The 25,415-nt window shown below is 42.6% G+C and overlaps 6 protein-coding genes and 1 pseudogene across 6 annotated transcripts; 2 read left to right on the forward strand and 5 right to left on the reverse strand.

Moving 5' to 3' along the window:
* Positions 1-603: 603 nt before the first annotated feature.
* On the reverse strand, positions 604-21,260 carry unc-104 (kinesin family member unc-104). The gene is made up of 26 exons (XM_070284833.1): positions 20,876-21,260; positions 11,385-11,524; positions 11,242-11,324; positions 10,941-11,180; positions 10,691-10,875; positions 10,369-10,624; positions 10,062-10,225; positions 9,865-10,004; positions 9,593-9,634; positions 8,811-8,927; positions 7,964-8,746; positions 7,738-7,904; positions 7,486-7,676; positions 6,212-6,621; positions 5,973-6,150; positions 5,825-5,915; positions 5,469-5,765; positions 5,049-5,411; positions 4,797-4,986; positions 4,292-4,684; positions 4,124-4,235; positions 3,153-3,179; positions 2,868-3,057; positions 2,668-2,804; positions 2,488-2,589; positions 604-2,401 (listed from the first exon to the last, which is right to left on the reverse strand). The coding sequence occupies exons 2-26, from the start codon at positions 11,482-11,484 to the stop codon at positions 2,305-2,307; spliced, it is 5,055 nt and encodes a 1,684-aa protein (XP_070140934.1). The 5' UTR covers positions 11,485-11,524; positions 20,876-21,260; the 3' UTR covers positions 604-2,304.
* On the forward strand, positions 3,396-3,857 carry LOC108076348 (uncharacterized). The gene has a single exon (XM_017169141.3). The coding sequence runs from the start codon at positions 3,419-3,421 to the stop codon at positions 3,785-3,787; it is 369 nt and encodes a 122-aa protein (XP_017024630.1). The 5' UTR covers positions 3,396-3,418; the 3' UTR covers positions 3,788-3,857.
* Positions 12,285-14,202, reverse strand: LOC108076350 (uncharacterized). The gene is made up of 2 exons (XM_070284832.1): positions 13,524-14,202; positions 12,285-12,533 (listed from the first exon to the last, which is right to left on the reverse strand). The coding sequence occupies exon 1, from the start codon at positions 13,828-13,830 to the stop codon at positions 13,609-13,611; it is 222 nt and encodes a 73-aa protein (XP_070140933.1). The 5' UTR covers positions 13,831-14,202; the 3' UTR covers positions 12,285-12,533; positions 13,524-13,608.
* LOC108076347 (mitochondrial sodium/calcium exchanger protein) lies at positions 14,939-17,560 on the forward strand. The gene is made up of 7 exons (XM_017169140.3): positions 14,939-15,302; positions 15,505-15,830; positions 15,946-16,020; positions 16,078-16,557; positions 16,639-16,787; positions 16,845-17,079; positions 17,138-17,560. Exons 1-7 carry the CDS (start codon positions 15,022-15,024, stop codon positions 17,431-17,433), a joined length of 1,842 nt encoding a protein of 613 aa, XP_017024629.1. The 5' UTR covers positions 14,939-15,021; the 3' UTR covers positions 17,434-17,560.
* A 127-nt stretch (positions 21,261-21,387) lies between the features above and the next one.
* Positions 21,388-22,475, reverse strand: Sod2 (superoxide dismutase 2). Its single transcript, XM_017168903.3, has 3 exons — positions 22,397-22,475; positions 22,287-22,338; positions 21,388-22,135 (listed from the first exon to the last, which is right to left on the reverse strand). Exons 2-3 carry the CDS (start codon positions 22,319-22,321, stop codon positions 21,517-21,519), a joined length of 654 nt encoding a protein of 217 aa, XP_017024392.1. The 5' UTR covers positions 22,322-22,338; positions 22,397-22,475; the 3' UTR covers positions 21,388-21,516.
* A 247-nt stretch (positions 22,476-22,722) lies between these two features.
* Positions 22,723-23,674, reverse strand: LOC108076145 (ficolin-1-like). Its single transcript, XM_070284348.1, has 2 exons — positions 23,052-23,674; positions 22,723-22,992 (listed from the first exon to the last, which is right to left on the reverse strand). Exons 1-2 carry the CDS (start codon positions 23,672-23,674, stop codon positions 22,857-22,859), a joined length of 759 nt encoding a protein of 252 aa, XP_070140449.1. The 3' UTR covers positions 22,723-22,856.
* Positions 23,675-24,074: 400 nt separating this feature from the next.
* Positions 24,075-24,913, reverse strand: LOC108076146 (ficolin-1 pseudogene; annotated as a pseudogene).
* Between the last annotated feature and the right edge of the window lie 502 nt (positions 24,914-25,415).

Below are 25,415 nucleotides of genomic sequence, written 5' to 3' on the forward strand. Positions count from 1 at the left end.
CAGCAAGGCCCCGTGAAAAGACCTCGGCACAGGTGAATATATGTGCCGGATTGTAGCTTTGACATCTCACCAAACTGGTGTGAAAAATCTATATAAATAAAAGATTTATAAAGTTAACTTTTAAATAGGTTTAAAGCAAAATTCATGTTACCATTAAAAAACCAAGTAACCACAATGTTTTAAAGCTGTGCATAATGGAAGGGTTCCTGGTAAACTGACTTCAGATTTTATGGTTTGAATTGAGCCCAGAACTAAGTGCATAAAATTCATTTTATATGCTTCGCTTAATTAGAACATTATATACAAAAGATACCCCAAGTTTGCCAGAGAGTTAAAACACTTTTGGTAATTTACAGATTTTATTTAAAGCCGTTTTATTTTATATTTCTTTAATAGTGATACGCCCTGGCATATATCAATTTGTTTTGGATTATACATACACATAGCATAGGTTTTTCTTTGTCGGGGGTTCTTTCTTTCTCGATACCAACTGGTAGTCCTTGCATTGGTTCTGCTGCTCCTTTCGGTCTATTCTGTCATTTGAAACGTTTGCCAGGCAATCATCTCATTTATATATATGTTTATATATAGCCGATGTATATATTTAGATAGATTTTGAAATGTATTTTGCATGTACTATATACGCATACATATATAAGTGGAGTTTATGCTTGTTAACTCGCCTTGCTAATTGCTAGCTGCTCTCTCTGTGTGTGCAATTCAATTTGTTTTTTTTTTTTTTGGTAAATTCAAACCGGGCCAAAAGGGTTATTACATAGAGATATATCAGATAATATATAATGCTCGTATAATGATTATTGTAATTACAATTCTCTAATATGTTACAATTCGAAATTAATTCAATAGTTTAACAAATGTTTACATTTTGCTACAATTAACTCAAACCCAAAAACGCCGACTCTATATCCGATATTCCAACGATCGCTTAACGTTCCGTTTTCGTAACGAATACGGAGGAAAGCGATCCCCATCAACAACTTGGGGAGCGTCGGGACTTGCGAAGCTCCATTGTTTCCCCCAAATTTGATCCCTTAACCTGACCTAAGCTCGTGCTCCAACCAAAGGCAAAACGCAAATGAAATGTCAAGACCCTTTTCCTTGACTGAGGTAAAGCAAAAGCAAAGATTCAGTTTTAGTTTTTGGGAAATGTACAGGTGGCCATTGCATACTATAATTTAAGACTCTTATCAAAACTACAATTGGTTGTTCCGTAACGTTGTGTTCTTGCTTGAAGCTTTTGCAGGTGGTTCCGAGTGGGAGCATTGTGTGAGAGAAGCGAAACTGTGTGTGGGGGTAGGAAAGCCTTAAAAGCCGTCAACAACAGTTGACCAGGGGGGGGCGGGGGCAACAACTGTTCCTATAGCAGCATTCGTAACTCTGGTGTGTAAAATAGTTTCATTCGCATATAGTTTTCTGGTTGCTTTTGTGTATATATATTTGTGTATATATATAGATCTAACAATAATCGTTATCTTTATAGAGATTTCGCAATTCTGCTGAGCTATAGCCTATATACTGTACGGTCTTTCTTTAACACACACACACATACATATTTGGTATTATGCCTTTTCATCTTTTTCGTCGGTCGGTTAAACAATACAAGATACAAGTATTTGAAAATTTGTGTATAAACAGCAATTATATAGGGTTTTATACATTAATTCTTTATATATATATATATCTGTTTTGCTTTAGTTGCTCCATTAAAATGCATATACGTGTGTGTCTCAAGCATCATTACATAATTGTTGCATATATTTGAGAAAGGGAAAATCCAATACAATCTAAACTGATCAACATAATATCACGCTGGGAACTCGAAACTAAAAACGATCCTCTAACTAAATACCAAATATTTATACAATCGAATCCAACAAAGGCTATTTACAGAATTGTCCAAGAACTTAACCATAAAAGGGTTCTAAAATATAGGCTATCCGTATCTGATTGGAGCTGCAACTAATCACGAAATACATAATACATAATAATGATCTATAAATCCATTAATCCATGGTTGTTGTTGTTGTTGAACTACTTAATAATTACGTACGCTTTGCATTTGGTTTCTCTCCTCCCATAATTATCATATCTGACTTGATCATTCGATTTCATTATATTCTATATCCTACTCCTCCGATGGAATCCAAGCTATATAGGTTCTCAATCAGTTGCCAGCCGCTGCTGCGATCTTCGCCTGACCAGACGTCGGGCGATGCTCAGGCGCTGCAGCCAGCCATAGCCTGCGTCTCAGTAAACCAAAACGGATTCCATCGTGATCGTATCTCATTTGTTCGCACTATTGGCATTCGCCGCACTGCTGGCCTGGATTTGGGAGGCCGTTTGGCTGGCCGGCTCCAAGGTTCGACGCGCCAAGCGGGATCTAGTTGGGGGAGGTGGAGAGGAGTATTAGTATTGAAAGCCTTGTGTTAATGTGGGCGCATCCCATCCCCCGTTATGTAAACCTACTTGATTTGTCCAGCCAGCAAGGGATTAATGGCATACAGCCAGTCGTGCACCTCCTTGTCGCCGAGGGTCTGCAGCAAATAGCCACGATGCTTGGTCACCACACTGAAAATATAAATAGTTTGTTGTTAAACTCAAAAACAAACTTCATAATTTAAGAGGAGAATTAAGACCGAAACCCACCTGAATGTGTTGGGTATCTTGACCATGGCCGCCTGGTCCTCGCTGCACTCCACCTGAGCTGTGGCCAGATTAAGGACAGCCCGTTCAACGGGGTCCTTCTCCGATCGGTAGATAAACACATAAGGGCGACGAACAATCTAAAAGAATAAGTTTAAAATAATTACAAAACTCTATGAAAAATACAACCAACAAAGACTTACCACCCAGCGCTTCTTCCAGCCGGAACCGCCATGCTCCAGGACATTCAACAGACCCTTGCGGGCCACCACAGGACTGACACGGATCTCTTCCAATTCCGGCACATATAGGCGCAGCGGCAGAGCCGGTTGTGTGGCCGGGGCTGGGGCCTCCCAGCCATTCGGTGCATCCGACCGATCCGGTGAACATAATCTGGTAGGAACAAAACAAGAGCTATTAGCCAGAAACTCAAGCGATGAGTTGGTTTATTTAAGGCTTTGGGTTCTTTGGATAGAACAGAAAATTACCTGCGTCGAATTACAAATTTGTTGTTTCTAATTTTTTGTTGTGTAAAAGAAAACCGAAAAAAAGGAAAACATGTACAAATAAAATATTGAAAGTTTTGTTTTTTGAGTATCTCGAGTTATTAGGAGGGAATATGAGCGATAGAAGGTGGTTTTTAGTTAGCTTTTTGCACTGCGATAAGCGAATGGAGGAGAGAGAGAGAGCTGCTGGCAACCAATATAAACCAGAGACTGAAATCGATTAACTCCAGTTGCTTTTGGTTTCTATAATGGCTCGGTTGCTATTCTCCCTTTCTTTGCTTCTGCCAGCAGCTTTGTTCATGAAAATGGTGATGGTTACTAGCTTTGATGAGACTGTTCTACACCATAAGGTGGACCCGGATCCGGATCGTGAGAAGTACATTTGGAATCCCTTTCCGGGCCTTTGTGGCGAGAATGCCACTGTGAAGAGATGTGCTGGCGTTTGTCCCGAAACCTGTGCCTTTAAATCCCAGAAATGTGTGAGCTTCTGTGGCGTAAATTGTGTGTGCAAGCCTGGCTATGTCTTTGAGGAGAACCTTGAGCTGTGCATCTTGCGTACAGAGTGTCCCAAAGGCCTCAGGCAGCAAGTTGTGGAAACCCATCGTGTGTTTCAATAGAAGCTTTAATCTTTGAATTAACCTCAAGGAGAAGATTTATAAACATATAAATATGCATTTTTAAACCTTATTTTAATTGGGAAATCTTTTCTTAGGGGTTTCTTCCTGCTATCCGAGGGATTTTACAGATTTATCGGGTTGCTCTTGTGAGTTCAGTATGGGAGCGTGGATGAGGGGTTAGTGTGGTGAACTGATGTACCATGTTGTGTGCTGTGGTGTCGTGCCAATTTCGTTTGCTCTAATAAACCAAGAAAGCCGAATATGGATGCAAGCTAACTAAGATGGAAGGTGCTGTGGTGTGGATGCAATATTAAGATTGGTTAAGCGACTACTTACTCCATGGAATTGCTGGAGATGCAGCTGACGGTCATGTCGGCACATCCCTCATCGCTGGGCGACACATCCGACTGGGTCTGCGTGTCGCTGGCCTCGCTCTTGGTATAGCGTCCTAAAAACCAAAGACTCAGCAACTTACACCTTGAGAATAACCTGGTCACTACTCACCCTGCACCAGCTTCAAGCACTTGAGCATGAGATCCTGCTCCCGCTGGTTGTACTCGCGCTCTGGAATGATTTGCTGCGGATCCTTGACCGGTGTCTGGGGCGACTGTGGAATGACCATGTGTACGGGCGAGGTGGCTGCCCGGGCGGCCAGATTGCACACATCCTTCTCGGTCTTGGTGGTCGGATTAGGATTGGTGTCCATGCCCAGGCGTTCGCGCAGCAAAAGCAGATGCCTCATGCGGCCCACCTCCTCCAGCCGGGTGAGCTTCTCCAGCTCCCACTGATGATCGAAGATCAGAGAGTCGCCCCTTGGCCGCCAGCCATGCAGATTCTCCTCACCACGCACATAGGTGGAACTGGTGTCCAACACTCGGCGCTGACGCCTCTGCACACCTGCAAAAGGGGGCACAGAGAAACAGCAAGTGAATGGGGGCCAGCTCCAGAGATTCGGCAAGCGGAGTGCAAGCGGACCGAGTTCGAGTACAACTACATTGAGAATTGCTACCTGGACTACCTGCTTCGGATGCTCTGCGCAGTGCCAGCTCGTAGACGCCGGTCAACCGATTGGCCTCCGGATTGCGATACTGTCCGGAGAACAGGTGCTTCAGGGAGCGGGGACCGGTGCGAGCATCGCGGCCATAGATGACCATGCTCAGGTCTTTGGTAATAATGGCCGGCCGGGCGCAGTTCTCCAACTGAAAAAGGGAAATATTTATATGAAAATTTAATAAATGTCTTAGGAGCTCCCTTGACTCACCTCCAAATAAGCGCTCAATGTGATGTAGATGGTCTCACCACCCTGGGAAACCCTGTTAAGCAGCGCCGAGTTGTGCAGACTCGAGTCCCAGGCAGCCTCGAAGCGGTAGAAGGAGCGATCATCGCCGGGCACCTCTAGAACCTCGCCGGGGAACAGACCCAGCGATAGCACGCAGGCATCTTCATCCTGCTCGTCGGATGATTCCGGAGTATTGCGTATACGCCCCACCACCAGCTCATTGATATCCTTCCACTTCACCTCGGCCGTGGGCTCATGAACAATGGTGATACGAATGCGCCGCTGGATGCCCTGATGCAGCAGGAACAGGCCACGGCAGGGAAGATCATCGCTGTGCTCCACCACCTATTGAGAGATTGGATTAGTTTCCCTTTAAGGAGGAGGCTCTGTCCTGGTACAAACCGATGGCACATATTCTCCATTAGGCGCCAGCTCACAAATCTCAAACCAAACGAGAACATCGTGCTTGGCCAGCACCGTGGACGTGGGTGCACAAGGTAGAGGTCCAAACTTGGGACTGCGCACTGGCTGGCTAATGGGTATGCTAGGTGGCAGCATGCGGCGTGGTGGTGGCCGGGAAACAAACTCCTGCTTGGCATCCTTGTGCAAGGGATGCGTCTGGTAATGCCCGAAGATCTTGAACATAATGGGTTGAGTCTTCAAGTACTCAATGAAGGATTTGGTAACGGGAACAGTTATCTGAAAGGTATATTCAAATGTTGAAACTAAGAACCTTGAAGGAGGAAGAGTTATCTCACATTCTGCACATGGTAGAAGCCCAAGGGAGCACCCGAAGCAGAGTTCTTGACGGGCTCAGTGGAGAAGGCCTCCTCGTGACGATGCAAAAAGCTGGAAAGTTTATGTTAAATTGAAAATATATGCACAAGAGAATTTCTAGTTAGTTACTTGAACTGGCAGAATATATCAGCATACTCGGCGCCAATGCCTGTGGCCTGAAGAACGGTGACACGGAAGGTGAACTCTTTGCCCACCTGCAAGTGCTCACCGGGCTCCTCGGCATTCTCATGGCACTCCGAAGCCGAGTTGGAGTCAATGCCGCGACCAGAATCCACATCTTCAAGTTCTTTTGGGGGAATATCGTTGAAATATCGTTTAAAATAAGTCAAAATCCCCTTTAGACTCACCTTCCAGCTTGCTGTCCAGACCACCATTATCGATATACCGCTGCACATCATCCTTCTCATTGAGAGCTCGATACTTGGGCTTGGCATCATCCTCATTGAAGACCAACCTGGCCGATTGCTTTACCCCATTATTAAAGTCAATGGACTCCTCGTCCAGGACAGGCTGCACAGCAATCCTTAGGTAGCCACGAACATCGCCTCGCTCATTGACAATGGCCACTTTGTGGACCAGGGGCACTGGATAGAGCAGGTTGCTCAGGTAAATAAAGGAACGGCCCACCATGCGGAACCATGGAAAGCGATCGTAGAAGGGATCACCGCCAGTGAGGCTCTCTACATTATAGTCCGGCGAAGTTGGGCTCATCTCCGCCTCGTTGTGGTACATCTCGCGCATTAGCTCCAAGCGTTGCCTAAAAAATACATTTATTTCTAAGTTAGTAACAAGAAATTGCTAAGGATTCTGGATAAATATTATTATATATTTGCTTAGGAAAAAGAGGTGTGGCGGAGACAGCGTCACAGCAAGAAATTAGAAGCCGAATATATATGGAAAGCCATGCAACTACAACTAAGGATAGTTTTTCTACACAAACACACGTCTATATACAAATGAAACCTGCGATCAAAGCACACCTAGAAGGTATCAGATTGGCCAGTGTCAGGCGACCACGTTCGCTCTCGACTGGCGGCTGCTGCAGCTGCTGGTTGGAATGCAGATCTTGGCTGGGTGGTCCCATCAGGGCTCCGCTCAAGGCCTCCCCCATGTTGGAGGTATCAAACAGCATGGACGAAGGCGGGCTCTCGACATTGTAAATCTGTCGCATCAGCTCAAGGCGATAGCTTGGTGGTGTACAAAAATGAGTGGGATTGGGGATTTGGGATTCGAGGTTACAGGTCACGGGATTCGTAGTAAGAGAACCGAAAAAGTACAAATCAACATCTGTTCGAATAACCTAACCTAAGCTGTATTTCGGGCTTTGGCGAATGATGGCAATGAGTCTTTAGGCGTAAATGGTGGCGGCGTGATCTTCTTCTTCGCTTCGATTATTGCCAAAAGTTATACAAATGAACCAAGAAATTCTAGAGCATTTGATAGAAACTAGAATCCATGATGAACAACTACAACCACCATGCACGTACCAACGAAAGGATAACGACCAACTCAAAACAAAAGCCAGCTTTTAACTCTCAACCAAAGTGCAGAGAAAAATGAATGTGAGGAAGGAGGAAGTTTAAGAGTTCTCAATGGAGGATTGGACTTTGAAAGAACCTACCGTAGCTTCTCCAGGGACCAGTAGTGGGTGGCTCCATTCTTGGTATCGGTGACCTCCACGGCCACCAAGGTCTTGGAGACTGGTGGAGCTCCAAACTCATCCTCCTGGTGCAGAGGAGCCACACTGGAGGCCAGCTCGGGTGGCAAGGGAGAGTACAAGGTGTCGGTCAAGAGAGTGAATTGGAATTGCACCTGTAACAGGAATTTAAATTAGAAATAAATTAAATAATTAAAATTAAGACAAGAGACCCACCTTCTTCTTGAGCTCCACAGAAATGGCATTGGCTTCCTTGAGGAAGATGGCATTGCCCCAGAGATCGTCACGCAAGGAGGTAAACTGATGGTAACGCCACTTGCGGAAGGCCCAGGCAGCCAGGCCAGCCTCCCGAGCAGTCCAGCAGGACTCGTACATGGGATTGGCTGTTAAATAACCCATTTTTTTTATCACATCATTTAATAAAAACTTAAAATTTACTCACTGTAAACATCCTCCTCCTGATGGAAATCCTCTGGCGAGTAGCTGCTGTACATCGACATGGTCATGGACTGCTCCTCCACTTGCTTTTGCAAGGCATCTATGCGAGCCTCGTAGGTTTTGCGCTGCTCCTCAAACTGCTGATCAGCCTGGAGCTTCTCCCGCTTGTACTGCTCCTCGAGGTTATCCAGCCGCTTCTTCATCTCGGCCTTCAGATCGATGCCCTGCTTCTCGAGCAACTCACACTGGGCAAAGTTCCAGTCCACCTGCTGGGTGTCCGCCTTCTCCACCTCATTCTCCGCCTCGTTCTCCTCTTCAATCTTCTCGCGCAGCTCACGGGCCTGCTCTGGGTTGGTGAAGCGGAACACGTGATTCTTGCCCAGAATCACACGGGAGCCGGTCTTGAGGACCTCTGGTTCCACCAGCTTACGTCCATTGACATAGATAATGGCATCCTTGTGCGGCAGCAGGGTCACCGTGCTGTTTCTGTTCTCAAAGGTGCAGTGCTCCTTGAGGATGTGCGACCCAGAGAGCTGAATATCCTGGGGAAGATTGGCCTCATGGGTGCCCAGACGGGTTAAACCGTCCTTGATGTAGTAAAGCAGACACTCGGAGAGATTGGGATCTTCGTTAAGATTGACCAGATGAGGGGTCTTCTTGGGCGAAAACACGCCCACTGTGATGCCATCCTCCTTGACGGCCACGCCCATCTCGGCAAACACAGCCTCCCGCTGGAGGCGAATCTCCTCGGTACGCTTGAGTTTCTCCTCCCAGGTCTCATTGAGTTCTGATTGGTTTTTGTTGTTGTTTATTTTCTATATATATTTTATTTATTATTAATCTAAACTCACCTGCAATGAGTTTCTCGCTGGCCTGCAGCTGATCCACGGCCATTTCCGTGGTGGATCCATTGCGATTGCGTGACTTGCTCGGTGACTTGATCACCGTGGACTTGGTGAGCTCATCCTCTGCAAAAATGGAAGGAGGTTTACTAAGACAATTCTCTGACTTTCTATGAAAGTCACAAGCGCAGTGATAAGCGTGCTAAGGTTATAAAGGTTATGGAATACATAGAGATATGTAGGAACATGTAGATATATATATAAGGAACGAAGCGAATATGCCGATTCAGGAGGGACTCTTGCATAACTCTGGCCTGTCCACTTTCTCGCTTTGGCAGCAGTGAGGAGGACTGCGAGGAGTTGTCTTACTTTTCTTTTTACTTTTTCTTTTATTTCGGCAACTCAAATAAAACGCCATAAACATTTTCAGCTGAAGATCCTGCTGGAGGCTCTTTTTTTGGTGTTTTTGAAGGCAACATAAAGAGGACTTGTTGGTGATTATCATATGGGATATATATTCGTCCTGAAGCGGTATTTGGTTTTGAAGCTTTGAAGACGGTACAGCACATTACAGATGCACACTTACACAAAGACAATTTCAAGATAATTATGGGCAGTGGTTAACTACAAGATCAGTGCGTTTCAAAAACTATAAGTAAATGAATCAATTAAAGCTCTGAAACGCACTGTACATATTTGTATATATTTTTTATTTGTGATTATAACAATTTTTGTTGCACGTGAAGCCTTTGGTTTTTGTTTAGCGCTGAATTGCTTTTGGCTTTACTTACTATTCGCATCGCGCTTCTCACACACCACCTTGCCATCGGGTCCTAAACGAAATAGGTTTTTGGGTTTTGGTTTTGTTCTTTTGTTTCTCTAGCATAACTTACTAGTTAGTAACTAGAACTAGGACTAACTTAGGCTTGGGTTTCTTTGGTTTTCATTAATTTTTTTTGTAATATTTAGGTGTGGCGAGTAATTTTGGATGTGTGGCTGGGTTTTTAATGTAGTCTAGCTTATTTTGGAAGTAGCCTTAGGTAACTAGTGGGGGGAAACTCACCTTCCTGCACCTCAATACCCTCGGCCTTGAGCAGATCCCGCAGCTTTTGGATCTCCTCCTTGAGTTCGCGTATAAGCTTGGCATTGGCATCCTCGTTGACCACGGCCTTGCACACAATTTGCTTGGCACGATCCGCATAGCTGATATTTATATATATTAAATGATTATATTTCATTTAAAATTAATATTAAGCTCACCGCAAAGTGCTGAGAGTTTCGTCGTAGTTAATATCTGCTGGCGAGATAGCTGCTATCATGGCTGTCTTGGAATTACCACCCAGATTTTCACGCAGCAGCCAAGTCAAAGCTGAATCTCGATAGGGAATAAAGTCAGCCTTCTTAGCATTCTTTTTCTTGGAGGCCTGTTATAAGAAATACATATATTAAAAACTATTTGTGGTCTTTAAAAGACAAATATACTTACAGACTGAGGTTTAACAAGGCAGCAAAAAGAGTCAGTAAATTATTTATAGTTTTAACAAAGTTTTAAATAAGAAATCCTTACCACTTCCGCCAGGGCTGAGATAACTTTGCCCAAAGTGGTCAGGGACTTGTTTATGTTGGCTCCCTCCTTCAAGCGCGTTCCCTTGGCTCCAGTGGAATCCGCTCGCTCTGAACCGGCCAAATCCACCAGACTTATCTTGGAGACCTTCTCTGTGGTCAAATCGGTCATGGTATCATGGCGACGTTGGGTGAAGAAGATGGTGAAAACGGCATGGGAACGGGAGCTGGTTTCGTTCATGTTGGTGGCGGCCACAGTTCTAAAAAACAAAACAACATATTTTGTATAAATAAACTAATAAATTACATAAAATAAGAAAACCTACCGCGCCTTGTTGCCCTCATCAATGAGATCGTGTATATCCTGGTAATCAGTGACGGCCAATTTGGATAGGTCCTCCACATAAGGACCCAGCAAAGGATGCTCCCTCACACGCAGATTGCCCTTGTTTTTGGGATTCAGCAGATCCCTAACCCGTTCGCAGTAGATCTCCATATAAGAGACCTCAACCTGGTATTTTAAATATAACAAGAGTTAGGTTTTAGCCTAATTTAAGAGTTATATGAATGACTTACCGAATACTTGAGTTCATCTGTCTCCGTTTCTTGTATGCGTCCAAATAGATCCTTGCAAATCATGGGTATAATGCCCTCCTGCTGCTCCTCCTGCCTGCCCATCATGGTGTAAGACTTGCCAGCTCCAGTCTGGCCATAGGCAAAGATGCAGACATTATAGCCATCGAAGGAGTGCTGCAGCATCTCCTCGCCAATGTCCTTGTAGACCATCGATTGTGTGGAAAAGTCGGCATCGTGATGCTGATATAACAAGCTTTTATTATTTATATTCTTTTAAGGCTTTGGAATTATATAAGCTTACATCGTGCGACCAGTAGGAGTAGTCAAAGTTGAATCGCTTTACCGAATCACTTGTGTTTGGTGGTACCTTTGGGTTGGTAATGGCTGCAAGGGGTTTTTCGTGTTATAAAAATGTAATTTGTAGACATCTAGGACATCTCTTACCCGTGGTGGCCCCGCTCATCTCGATGATGCATTTCGACTCCCTGCTTATTTCCCGCGAGTTAAAGGGGCGCACTCGCACCGCCACCTTAACCGACGACATCTTGGTCTGGCTCTCAGTGGGTGTCCTGGTTTCCGGTTAACTGGAGTGGAAATAGAGTAGGGAAGGGAATACTCTTTATAAGCAAATTCAAGTCATTCGAGTGGGCTGTAAAATTGGCTCGGGACTTCTTCTAACACTCTGTCATTTTATAATTGCCACCAACTGGAAATGGTCATGTAGTCGTACTCGTACTCCATTGGCTCTTGTGGTGGCTACAAACTATGAGTCATGCCCCGGCAAGTCGCCAGGGAAATTTGTATTGAATTCAGGGGTGGGGTCGGTATTGGTTTCTGGCCCTTTGTGGATATTATTTGAACCATAAAAAGGGTTTCTTGATTTGAATAAGTCTTTGATTAGTTTTATTTAACTGTAAAACTCATCCCATTTAAGTTTTTGTACTTTAAAAATAATAAAAACGTACTGAAAGTACTTAAAGCATAAGTTTCTCAACCCTTAGGGTATTATATTGTTTCCTTTTTTTGTCATTTACATTTCTGGAATAATTTTCTTCTTTCGGAACTTTGATTTTATTCAAATAGTTTTGTGTAACCCCTCCAACACCCTCTTGACTTTCACACATCCCCTCAAACACACACACCCAGAGTCGGGGAGCTAAGGGAAAAAATTCCACAATCCACAATGCTTCCAATAAAACGCAGACGAGTGTCGGCCAGCACTCGAATGAGTCATCGAGCAAATACAAAAGGCAGAATAAAGAAAATCACTCACACCCTAATAAAGGAAAAAATAAAAAGGATTTGCCATATTTTCTTGGCAGATATTTATTTTATAATTACCTCTAAGTAAAGCCAATGAATTACTGGCTTACAGGATAACTATATCCAGGGAATACATCGTAGCACTAGGTTGTTAGATGGTTTTGATAGTTTTTCCTTGTTTAATCGCACTATTACGTTTAACGACTTTTCAGTTAAATTTAGTTTATTATTTGGGAAGCCAAACACTATTTTATTTTGCTTTTTTTGTGTTTTAAATATTATTTCCACGCAACCAACAATGAAATTCTTTTACTAGCAAACACTAGAGTCCTGAAATATTGTAAGACCGAGTTTGAGAAACTTCCAATGTCTTTTGTTTCGAATGCGCAGCTGTGAGAATTTCTCTTTCTCAGCACTTTCTCTCTATCTCTCTCTCTCTTCCTCTCTCACTCTCTTTGTTTACCTGACCAAAATACTTTGTTTATGTTTTTTTTTTTTTTTAATTTGACGAAACTGTCAAAGCAAATATGCAACAGCCTGCAGAAAGTTGGAGGCAAAAGTCTACAAAGGAATTGCGCAGAAGCGCGAGACAGGAGACATGTGGAGAGAAAGCAGAGAGAGCAGGTGAGAAAAAGAGAAAGCAGGAGCGAAAATGAGTAAGAATATGCAAAATATTTGTGTAATGGTTTTATATTTTGTATTTTTTATGATATGCAGACTGACGCAAGTCGAATTAGGATATTAAATGATACGGAAATAAGTTATATTTCAGAAATTCCTCCCCAGTTGGTCCTGTTTGCGATATCCTGACACCTGGCTCGGCTTTTAAGTTTTCGTTTCGTCACCCAGTCAACCCTCATTTGCACTTGAGACTCGAGCCAAGTACTTGAGGTCCTTCGCTTTTATTGTCCTCTGCGTCATATTGTGGGTTTTTTATGGCTTCCTGCAGGGCAACACGGCGGGCACTTAATGCCATATGTAGGACCTCCAGCCACACGCGCACACACAAACATACACACACTCGCGCAGGATATATCCTTCGCTTGGGTCGTCTTGACCTTTATTAATAAATTTCCATGTTGCCTTTGCCATGGACACCGTCGCGAGCCAGGAAATCTCTACACTCGACACTGTTCACACTGTTCGTGGAGGCCACTGTTTCTTGGACATGACTTTTGGTGGGCAAAGGGGAGCGGGCGGGAGGTTAGAGAACAAAATCAAAATTATGTAAAAACGAAATGGGCTATGTTTTTCGAGAATTTTGAAATGTTTGATCGAGCGAATTGATGAAATTTTGCAAATATATTTTGAAGCAATTACCAATTTTTGTTTCGTTTTTTTTTTGTATTTCTTTCTTTCTTTTTTATTATCGAGGTTTTAGATATAAAAATAACTTGAGAAAAAATCAAAATATTTTCTGTTTCAAGAACATTTGTGATTGCTGATGATAGTCCGTTTGATGTTCCTGCTGCATTTCTTGATCCTGCTGCTGTTCTTGTGTGTAATTGAATACTAGTATTAAGCTATCCAGCATGGAGCGCTTTGTGGTGGTGGCGAATATGATGGACAGCACCAGGATTGTTGTCAACAATAGGGCAAAAAACAATAAGTAACCAAAAGCGCACATTCGCGTAGCTTCCTTTGGACTTTAATAATAAATATCCCTATTATATATATATATATATATATATATGTGTTTGTGTGTATATGTTAGGGGGTCTGCCTTTCTGTATAACAGCGAAAATTTTGCACTCCTTTTATTTTAAGTAACAATTTGTTATCTAGTTTCGAATTAAATAGCTTTATTGAATTTCCATTTAATTTTGTTAATGGTTTATTTTCTTTACTTGGCTGCCTTTTTCTAGAGATTTTTCTTGGTTAACTTTTCAGTGGGCAAAACTCTGGGCTTTTCTGCACAAAATCGATGGCCAGCCAGCGGAGGGCCTCGGAAAATAAAATCGCGCACGACTCGAGACCAGAACGAACTGCACCCGTTAAGGGTAGACGACACAGTGAGCTCTGGCTCTGGGAAAGTTCAGAGGATACGACGACGACCAGCCCTCTGCCACAACGCATGCGTCAAAGTCCGGGAGTGGGCAGGAGGTGTTCCAAGCTGTTCCCAGTTGTGGGCCGCAAGAGGTAGTATATATGGGTATGCGAAAAATTTCATAAATTTCATCTAGACAGGAGGGGGGTCTCGCAATAACAAAACGCTAGCCTGTCATCTGGGCTGGCACAAAGAATTTCATTATTAACGCAAGGTGCTCGCTCACTTTCGCAGGAAGCGACTGTCACAACCCCCGTCTGATCTTATTATCAGCCATTTCACTATCGCTGCCGGCACAGTGGCTACGGCTATAGCCACTCTCCGATGACGTAAAATATACTATGTGGAGGGCCCTCCTCTTTTTTTTCGTAGTCTTTTATTGATTTCCCATCGCCTCGAGACCCATGACAGGCTCTGGCTTTTTATGTTAGTCGGTAGTTCATTTGTATACTTACTCCTCCGACGTAATTACATTGACATTGAAATCTGACGCTGACAGGGCAGTGAAAAGCTGGGGGCGTAAAGATATGGCAGCCTTTAAGACAAATATTTATGGTCTACAGTTTTTTGTTTGTCTGAACTTTTGCCACTTTAAAGGCAAATTATAAATATTTATTATAAAAAGTATATTATAAATCTATCTCAGAAAAGGTAAAATATATAAAATAGATCTAGTGAACGTTGCAAATTGTGAAAAATGTCACAGTACATCTTTCTAGTATTTAGTTATTATTATTTATAATTTACTTAAATTTCTTCTACACTTTTACCATGTCCAATGATCCAACATCAAATGCTTTCGACGATGAGTTTACGCATTTTTGGGAAAAGGTCAATTGTTTTGTGGCTCGCGAGTTTCCCTACGAGGAAAAGTGCGACTTTGTGAGTAGAGCCGTGGACTGCAACAGGAGCACCAATGTCATACCGTACATGCTGTTGATGTCCTGCAAACTGAAGTGCATCAATGCCTTCCAGGAGCATTGTGTCTTGGCTCTTTTTGGAATAATGTGCTTTTTTATGCTGACTATTCTGATAAATGTGGTTTACAATTAGTGAGTTACAAATAATATAATGTTTAATAATAAAAATATCATATACAAGAAAATAAAGAAGCCACTCAGATACACTTAGGGTTGGTATATTAGAAATCTATTATTTACTGAATTCGAAAAAGCTTTTAAAGAACCTTTGTGGTCTTTACTTTCAATCCAATTTGCTTAAATTTAACGAATGTATCCTTATTTCGATTTACAGCTACGGTCCCGCTCTGGAGAGTGTATCAAAGTTGATCCACCTGAACGAACATTTGGCTGGCGTCACCATATTGGCATTCGGGAATAGCTCAGCAGATCTGTTTGCAAACCTGGCGAACATAAGGAGCAAAGTCCCTGTGTACAGCGCCAGCATATCTTCGGCCCTGTTTGTGTCCATGGTCTCTGGCGGGATCATCTGTTACATTACCCCATTCAGGATGAATGGCTTTGAAACAGTGCGTGACATTTTATTTCTTATTTTTGGATTGTCTCTGGTTAATTTCTTTTTGATGCGCGAAACCGAAGTGTCGTCATTTGAATTTATTGGTAAGAATTGCGAATTGAAAAAATTACATCCCTTTTAAAATTCCTAATGGGAATGAAGTAATGTTAAACCCGAAGTATCCCTAGTAATTATGTATTTTTCTTTTCAAAAATATAGTAATGTTTTTGGTGTACATCTTCTATATAGTCGTAAATGTGGTAGACTTGTACTTAATGCGAAGAGAGGTCAAAAGTGAGTACAAGATAAAATAGTGGAACTTATAAATACCCATTGCTCATTTTTTCCTAGTTATAAATGCTAAAATTGATGAACTTGAGGATATGGAAGATACTGAAGAAAATGATGCCAAAATGCATGATTTAAAAAAGACACTAAATCGGTTTCAGGACCATAAATTGGAGATCTATGAGAAAAGACGTCAAGGATCGATGTCAAAAATGCAGTTCACCACCCAACGAATGACAATGCATACTAGAATAAGTGTAAACCAGGAGCAAAATAGGAATGCGATGTACGACAGAAGACGTGGAAAGAACTTTCGCCTATTCAAGGACTTCCTTTTGGCGGTGAGGCCCTTCAGATGCCGTGATTGGCGAACATCTAATATGGTCGAGAGGGCCATATTATTGGCAAAGGTTCCTGCCGTTTTACTCTGCGTCTTCTACATTCCCCTAGTGGACTACCAGAAGAAAAAGCACGGTTGGAAAAAGTTGCTAAACATCGTACATGTCGTGGTTAATCCGGCCATAACCGTCATGGTCTTCAAAGGTAAGAAGGTTATCTATGACCTCTATCTTAATGCATACCAAAATATTATTTAATTACTATTAAATACATTATTTTCTACAGCTGTAATGCTCACACCGGGTGACAAGCTCTGGTACATTGAGATCATAGATGATTTAAAATCTGGGGCCTATACCATGGCGATTACCGTGCCGATAGCGGTGTGCGTCTTTTTCACTTCACGGACCGACAAGCCACCCTCTTATCACTGGGTGAGTTTTGAAAAAGATAAATCCGTATCCTTGCTAACAAAATATCTCCGGCTCAAGGTGTTTACAATCATGAATTTAACTGGCTGCATGTTGCTGATCTACGTGTCAGCAACGGAAATCGATAGGGTTATTGAGGTAATTTCCCGTAACTTGGAGTTGGACGAGGAGTTCATGAGCGCCTCTGTGAAGTCCTGGACAAATAACCTGGGACCCTTGGTCGCGAACACGGCCCTGGCCATGCAAGGCTACCCAAAAATGGCTTATGCCTCCAGCATAGGAGGCCCCATTTTCAGTAAGTCTTCCCTGTATGCTAGATAATCCTGTGAAACTAATAATGTCTTATGTCGCAGCCATCGTCTTGTCACCCAGCATTGTATTGTTTGTCCGAAGAATGTTAAACGAAAATGATGAGAACATAACCGTGTTCGGAAACTACGGCCATGATGCCTTCTACTTTCTTTTGTTCGGACTAACGTGCACCCTGCTCTGGACCACTACCCTGGGATTCTTTGCCCGACGCTCAATGGGCGTATTCTCAATAACCCTATATGCTATATACCTTCTATATATCGAACTTATTCATTTTAATATCATACATACATATGGCTATGACCAACGGATTAGGCCAGGGTTTGGTGATCTATAGGGAATAGTTTATCGATCAATTGTGACGATATCTGGAGTAAAAACTATACTTTTTAAATTCTTAGTTTAACAAATATTTACAAAATTTGTATGGCGTGAAATTAAGTAATAAAAATTTGTTTAATGTATCGATAAAATATTGATATATTTGACACGAAAACCGATATTAAATCGACATTTTTACGTTGCTATATAAGTTTTAAAATTTCGATAAATAAAACAACGATTTTTTCGATATATGTACATCACTAAAGCGATATTGCGTCCCACTGGTAATATTTTGCTTTAGGTATATGAATGTTTTAGGAAATTTTAACTGCAGAACAATTTTCATTACTGCGCAGAATTTTCTTTGGGAGTGCGTAATGAAAGGTTAGGTGGAGAAAAACCCACACACACGCGCCAAAACCAACCCAAATAATTTCGAGTGCGTGTGTGTGTGACTGAGGCAAATAGGAGAAGCAGGAGGAAAATCGGGGGAAAATCGGGCGGGTCGTTGACGTTCATTGTTGGCTGCGCAATTCCTTTTCTTCCCCCTCAACTTTAAGAACTTTCCACCGGTGAATGTCAATGACAGTTCAAGAGCCAAAACATTTCAATTTTCCGCTGCATCATGTTTAAAGGATGGTTCACTGACTCTTCCAGGATCAAGCAATTAAAATATAACACTCGAGCAGACAACACGGCGGATGAGTCATCTGCCATTTTATTTAAAATTATTCTTTTTCGCTGCAGGCTGGGCCTGAAATTACATTTAAATTCAATTTTCAAGGCAGCCACATTTAAGAGCTTAAGAGGGGGTACAATGAGAGCTCTTCGAGTATCAGACACGTGTATAAAGCCTGCCCCTACATCTTTCCCCATTTCTCGTTTTCTAAAGACCCCCAGGACATTGAAGTATATGTCTAGAACATAAACGATAAATGCGATTTGGTTATTTAAGTCATTGCAATGAAAGCAGAGGAAAGTGGATAAAATATACGAGAAGAAAGAAAGGGGGAGAAGCGGCAGCAGCAGGCCTGCCCCACGCAAAAAAGCACAAACACAGTCGCACAGGCCAAACGGCGGATGACTCATCCTGGCAGAATGTTCGTGCCAAGCTTTTCTGGGACTGTGTGTGTGTGTGGAACCTGGCCACAGTCGCGTCCCAACGAAACGGGAAAGCCGCTGAGCCAAAAGGGCGGGGAACAGGAAGAAGGGAATATGGAAGGAAGGAAGGAAGAGCGAACCAAATGGTGAATCATCTTTCAAGAGGCAAACATTGCTTCCTTCCACCCCACAAGCCCTGCGTCTTCCACCCACTACCGAATATATATGTTTCTTTTTTCGGTTTTCTCATAATTTCAAGGTTTGTTTACTCCGTGTTTCTGCTACACAATAAGGAAAATAAAGAAAATATTATGAAATGAAGACTTCAGACTTCTTTATTAGGTTTTATAAGAATCTAAGAAAACAAGTCTAAATTTCAAGCAGTTTCTCTTTGAGATTTTTTCCATTTCCAAAATAACATGTTAAGCCAACAAAAGTTGTAGTAAAAACCCTAATTAAATATTATTTTTCACCGTGTATCTTTCTTTTCTGCGCCACAGAAAATCCCTAATGTCGGGCGGGGCATGGAATGTTGTAACTTTCGGTGCCTAGTTGTCGCTCCATATACACATGTATAGGATATAATTTGCTATACACGCGGCTGGCAGGACACGTTGATTAGCAAGTGATTTCCATTTGGAAAACGCTTTTTTCTCCTTACTTTTCCGTGGTGCTGACCGACCCGGCCACACGTGATATAGTAGACCGCAATGGGCGGCAGCCACGCCCCGAAAATAGGGGGCACATTGCATTTTTAAGGCTATTCAAGAGGGGAACCCTTAAAAGTGCACCCCACGGGCAACATAAATCATTTTGGTCAACCGCAGGACCACAGGTCCTTTCTCCTCTGCCCATCCCAAAACAAAATTAATAATAAACAAGGGAAAATTGTAAGGACAGGAAGCCATTTCGCGACCAGGTGAATTTTCCCCAGCCCTCCGTGCGTTGCCGCTTTCCTTTTTAATGCTGCCCAGCGGAAATTTATGTTCATTGCTTGGCGCCCCCCCGCCTTGGCACTCTTTTTTACTCTTTTTTTTTTCATAGTAAGTATTTTCCTTTATTTATTCACGAGTCTCTGGAAGCCACTTTATGGTGTGGTGCTTAAGCCGCGACTTTGAAAGGCGCTCTTTGCTGGATCAGCTATTGTTTATAAAGGAGCAGCTTGGCTTGGACCCTAAACTGGTCCAAATATAAACATATTTTCCCAAAGGGAAAGTAGTCTTGTCTGGGATTTGCTCTATTATTAGAAAAGCAAACAATAATCATTGCAAGCTGCCGAGAATCCCCTTTCAAATCCTGTGTACACTTAATCTCTCAATCAAGCTGGTCACTATAATCATGCCGCACAAGTCCTTTTCCCATGACGCACTTTTCTTTACACTGATAAAAATATAAATGTTGATATTTGGGATATTAGAGACATGTTATTCTTGCAAACAATAAATTCAAATAGGAATTAATGGACACTTTAATACTTGAAATTTAGAGATCTCTTTAAATATAGAAAATAAAATGTAAGTTTAGGCAAGAAATTGAATATTTATGATATCTTATTCGATATTTTTATATTTTATTTCCCAAAAGATTGATGATTTATAATCCCGCTTGGGGACTTACATTTTTCGCCATGCAATTCCGCGACGATGCGCAGTAAGGGGAATGCCAAAGGGACGCCGCCAGACGCCCACGCACGGCAGACAAGCATCAGAGACAGACATCCTACGGATATAGAATTGGGGTGTTTACCAACCCACTCCGATTTGACACTCCACTGGGGATGCAATGACTTTGTGCGTCGCATCGAGGTGAAGGCTGTGTCACCAGACGACTCTCCCCTCATCCACCCTCCCCCACCTCGCAAAGGTCAGAGGTTGGCCAGCAAACAATTGAATGGGCTAACAACAACGCCCTCTGAGGCTAGGAGCTCCCCTGGTAACTCGATATCCACTCCTGACGTCAATTGGCGAGGCGATAAGCAAAGTGCGTGGGCCGGAAAACATAAATTCGTCCCAACCAGGCGGATGCTCGCGAAACCTTTTGGAGTGACAGGTTGCACCATATGCTCGAGAGGGAAATTCGCAAACAGCGATTAAGAGGTTTTTTTATTTTTAGCAAGCAAACAGCTGCTTAACGGCGAGCTGAAGGATCCGCAACAGGATAAAAGTCGGAAGAGTCCCTATGGGAGATGCGTGCGCAGTTCTTGGGCCAACGGGCTGTGGAATATTGATTTTTCACATAATTTTCCGAGTACAGCCAAGTGGAGTTTTTCTCAGGGGCTTAAAAAACACTTTCCTCAAGTGTCATTGAGAAGTTTTAACGATATTTAATTGGTGCGTAGCACTCAGATTACTCACTTTGAACGACCACCGCCTTAATCTGCGGTGATAATCCTGCTCGGTTTTCCCCAAGTTTTCCTTGCACTCACTCAATCACAGTGTGGTTTCCTTTTAATATTGCACTAAAGTTGTTTGTTTTAAATGGATTTTGATAATAATTTCGAGCCCGCACAGGAAAAACTGAAGGGTTTTCCTTTGTTTCGTTTTTTTGGCGTTTCAAAGGACCGAATTTCCGCGAACAGGCAACAAACGACTCTGCCAGCGGCTGGCCATTTGTCCCACCATTCGGATACGCGTGCTGGAAAATGGCTCGCAGCTGCGCGCACGCAAGCTTGGGAAAACTCGGGGGAAAAGTAAAATTTTCCACCCCCAAGTCGTTGGCAGGCTTTGTTTTTGTTTGTGATCAGCTGTTGGGCTAGAGGTGGCAGGTGCACTGCTGATAGTGTTGGAAAACGCCATGCTGGCAGCGATATCTTGTACACTGAAAATAATTTCGATAGAAACATCCAAATCCAAAATAAATTTAAATGTTTTTCATATTTAACTCCCAATTCTTAGTTGCAAACTGGTACCAATTTATTAGCAGCAACACAGACTACAATTTAGGATCTAAGACCCGCCGATGCTTACAATTAAGACATAGATCAAGTCGCCCGGACTTAGCAGCTGAGTTTCTTGGCCTCCTGGAAGCGGCACGAGATGTCGTCCCAGTTGGCAATGTCCCAGATGGCCTCAACGTACGAGGGACGCACGTTTTTGTACTGCAAGTAGTAGGCATGCTCCCACACATCGATGCCGAACAGGGGAATCAGGCCGGTGGAGGCCTCCAGGGGATCCTGATTGGGAAGGGCGGCCAGCTGGAGTTTGCCGGACTTCTTGTTGTAGCCCAGCCAGCCCCAGCCTGAACCCTGGACCGCCACGGTCAGGGTGCTGAGCTCCTTTTTGAACTCATCGAAGCTCTTCCACTGCGACTCGATGGCCTTCTTCAGCTCGTCGCTGGGTGTGCTCTTGTTGGGCGAGAGATTCTGCCAGAAGATGGTGTGGTTGATGTGGCCACCGCCATTGAATCTGAGGGCCGGGGCCAGCTGGATCAGCTTGGTGGTGTCGCTCTTGCTCTTGGCCTCCTCCAGCTGCTCCTCGGCGGCATTCAGATTGTTGACGTAGGTCTGGTGGTGCTTCTGGTGGTGCAGCTCCATGATCTCCCGGCAAATGATGGGCTCCAGGGCGGCGTAGTCGTACGGCAGCTTGGGCAGCGAGTGCTTGCCGCGCACCGCCAGGCTGCAAGGGGGTCAAGAGACTCGTTTACACACATATATCCTCAAGATCAGGGCCGCCATTATAAATACAATGCAGTTGTTGTTATTGCTATTTATGTAATCAGCCGGCGTCGCATCGATTCTTTTTCTGGGGCGACTAAATTTCTACTTACCTCGCTGTCTGGGAAATTCTACGTGCCACAAACATATCGGCGAATTATTCAACTGCAAATAAAGTTAGTTGTAGGCCTTAGCTTTTTCAATCAAATAACACAAAGCTTACGTTCTTTTTTACTTTTTTTTGTTTTTGTTTTTTGAAAAATTTAGTTCTGCTAGAGATGAGCAATGAAGAATTTATCGATTCAGTCAGTGTTGTACAACAACAGCTTAAGCCTAACCATTTAGATTATGAAATTTTAAACAAAAAATAGTTTGTTTATCCTACAGAAGGTTTGAAATGAGCTAAATTATTTCTTATTTAAAGTTTTTGTAAAATTAATCACAAACAAAGTTATAAACTTTATTATTCATCGGCACTAGTGGTAATCGATAGTTCCAAATTTAGTTGGCGCCAATTTCAAATCTGTTTTTAGATAAATATATGTACGATACGTTTTATTAAATTTTTATTTACTTTTAGCAAACATTAAAGCTTTGGTATACATATATATATCTACGATTTTAAAAATTCAACAAAATGTATTAGAAATCATAGAACCATTCGTAAATGTCGTCTAATCTTCTTATGTAGCTCTTGGGCGCACCATCATGTTAACAGTTTTTAGGCTATACACATCACCTCTCCAATAATGCCAACTTACACCACAGCCAAACAGATCACTGTGAAAAGCTCCGCCCAAGTAAAGGGCATTTAAATTACTGTAAGAAATCTTAGATAAGGATCTGGATTTTTAAGGATATTACATGGAGGACTTTACCTGCTTTGGCAATCTTTATACCACCAAGCTCCCAATCGGAAATTGGCGCATCTGTTGTTGTCCTTGTCGAATGTGCTAAATGGTCGGTTGAGATGGTTAGCTAGGCCATCTCCGGCGGTTCCTTGGTAAGTTCCGAGTGATTTTAACGTGTACTGACTGTTGACATCTCCCACTTTAAAGAGACTGTAACGAGCAAATGCCGTTTCTCCATTGAAATCCTCCAGATGTACGTACAGCTCTTGGGGCTCCGACGACGTTATCTTGTACAATTTATCCAGGCCGAGCCAGAAGCTTCCATTCAGGTCACCGAAACCATTTTCATATGAGGAAAACTTGCGGTAAAAGTTTACTTCGTCACTGACCCTTCGCTGGAAGACAGTCCAGCCCCTTCCGGCGATGGTCGAATCGCAAAAGACATCGAAGACGTCGTTGCCCACTTTGATCTTGTACACTCCGCTTACGCTTGGATTGATCTCCGCGCAAGATGAGTAATACTGGTCACAGAACTGGGACTCCTCATTCACGATGTACTCGGTAAAATCGGTAATGTTTCCATTTTCTGCACTGGCAAAATAAACTAGACCCAGCCAAAGCCCGCCTAGTACGAAGTAAACTGTATTCATTTTGTTTTCGGACTGATACTGAAAACCTTCGGGGCAAGCAACCTTTTTATATACATTTTCCTCAAACTTATCAATTTGTCACGCGTAGTTCTAGAATGAAGTTCTAAAGACAGCCCTAAATCAAATGTAAGATCTTATCATGCAGCAATATAAATTTGTAAATTGTAAATTATTGTTTCCCTTAATGTAACTAAGAGCGCAAAAGAGTCAAAGACTTCTTAATCCCCATATTTACATTATAAGTTCAATTCAATCACATTTTCTTAATTTTAAAATAATTTTATTAGTCGTGTGTCGATTATAGTCTTTTCTTTTATTTCTGATTAAAATTTGTATTATTCTAAGTAATAGAAATAGGAAAACATAGAAATAGTTTAAGTGCAGCAGGCCATTATTTAAGTATGTCACTTTGGCTTAGTTCGGACGCACCATCATATGTACAGTTTTATAGCTGTAATAAAAGCCCTTCCAATACTCCCAATTTATTCCAGAGCCAATCATATATTCATCTTCGTAAGCACCACCCAAGTAAAGACCATTCAAATTACTGTGGAATATAATAGTTAAGAAATGAGAATTTGAAAAATAAATTGTACTACGACTTTACCTCCCGTGGCAGGTCTTATACCACCAAGCTCCATGTCTAATTGCAGCACAACTTCCAGCGTTATCCTTGTCAAATGTGCTAAAAGGTTGGTTAAGGCTGTAGGTCATACAATCCCCGGCAGTTCCAGTGTAGGAGCCCAACGAGCTAAGCTCGTAATTACTGTAAACGTCCCCCACTTTAAACAGGCTGTAGCGAGCAAATCGGGTCTCTCCGCTGAAATCCTCCAGATGGATATACAGCTCCTGGGACTCCAGCGACGTTATCTTGTTTAGCTTCTCCAGGCCAATCCAGAAGCTGCCGTTTAGGTCACCAAAGCCCTTCTCATAAGAGGAAAATTTGCGGTAAAAGTTCACTTCGTTACTGACCCTTCGCTGAATGACCGTCCAGCCCTTTCCGGCTATAGTCGAATCGCAATAGACATCAAAGACATCGTTGCCCACTTTGATCTTTTGGATACCACTCTGCTGGGGGTCGATCGCCTGGCAGGAAGAGTAGTGCTTCTTGCACGTCAGATTGTCGATATTTGCGTTCGGTATATACTCGGTGAAATAGGTAATGTTTTTTATTTCGGCATTGGCTAAATAAATTGGACTCAGCCAAAACAAGACTAGTATGAAGCAAACAGCATTCATATTGATTACGGACTGACACTAAGAAACTTAGAGGCAATCGGCCTTTTTATATACATTTCTTTCGGTCTTATCATTTCTTTGCGTAGTTGTTAAAAGCAAAGTACCCAAACCAGCCCTATTTCAAACTTAATACCATATATTTTATATTCTTTAATAATTCTGTTAAAAGTCAAATGAAATATAATAGTAATAGGTATATTTATCTAGCCCTCTCTGGCAAGTGCTAAGATATTCGTATAAACGCAATCATTAGCATTATATTACGCTGACAACTGCTGCATTTTGATTCTAATTAATTGCGAATTTATTAAGCCAAATGAGGCATACAAATGTGTGCGATTGCCACATCGCGGCAAAACGCAGTAACCTTAACTTCCTTCCACATTGCACGTGCAACGCAACGACAACAACAAAAGGTAAGCTCCAAGCTCCACGTTTCGTTTTTGTTTCGTTTTGGAGGAGCGTTCACCTTCATAATCATAATCGCCGGAGCTCGGAGGGA

The sequence above is a fragment of the Drosophila kikkawai genome, chromosome 2R (assembly GCF_030179895.1).
Source record: "Drosophila kikkawai strain 14028-0561.14 chromosome 2R, DkikHiC1v2, whole genome shotgun sequence".
Lineage (NCBI taxonomy): Eukaryota > Metazoa > Arthropoda > Insecta > Diptera > Drosophilidae > Drosophila > Drosophila kikkawai.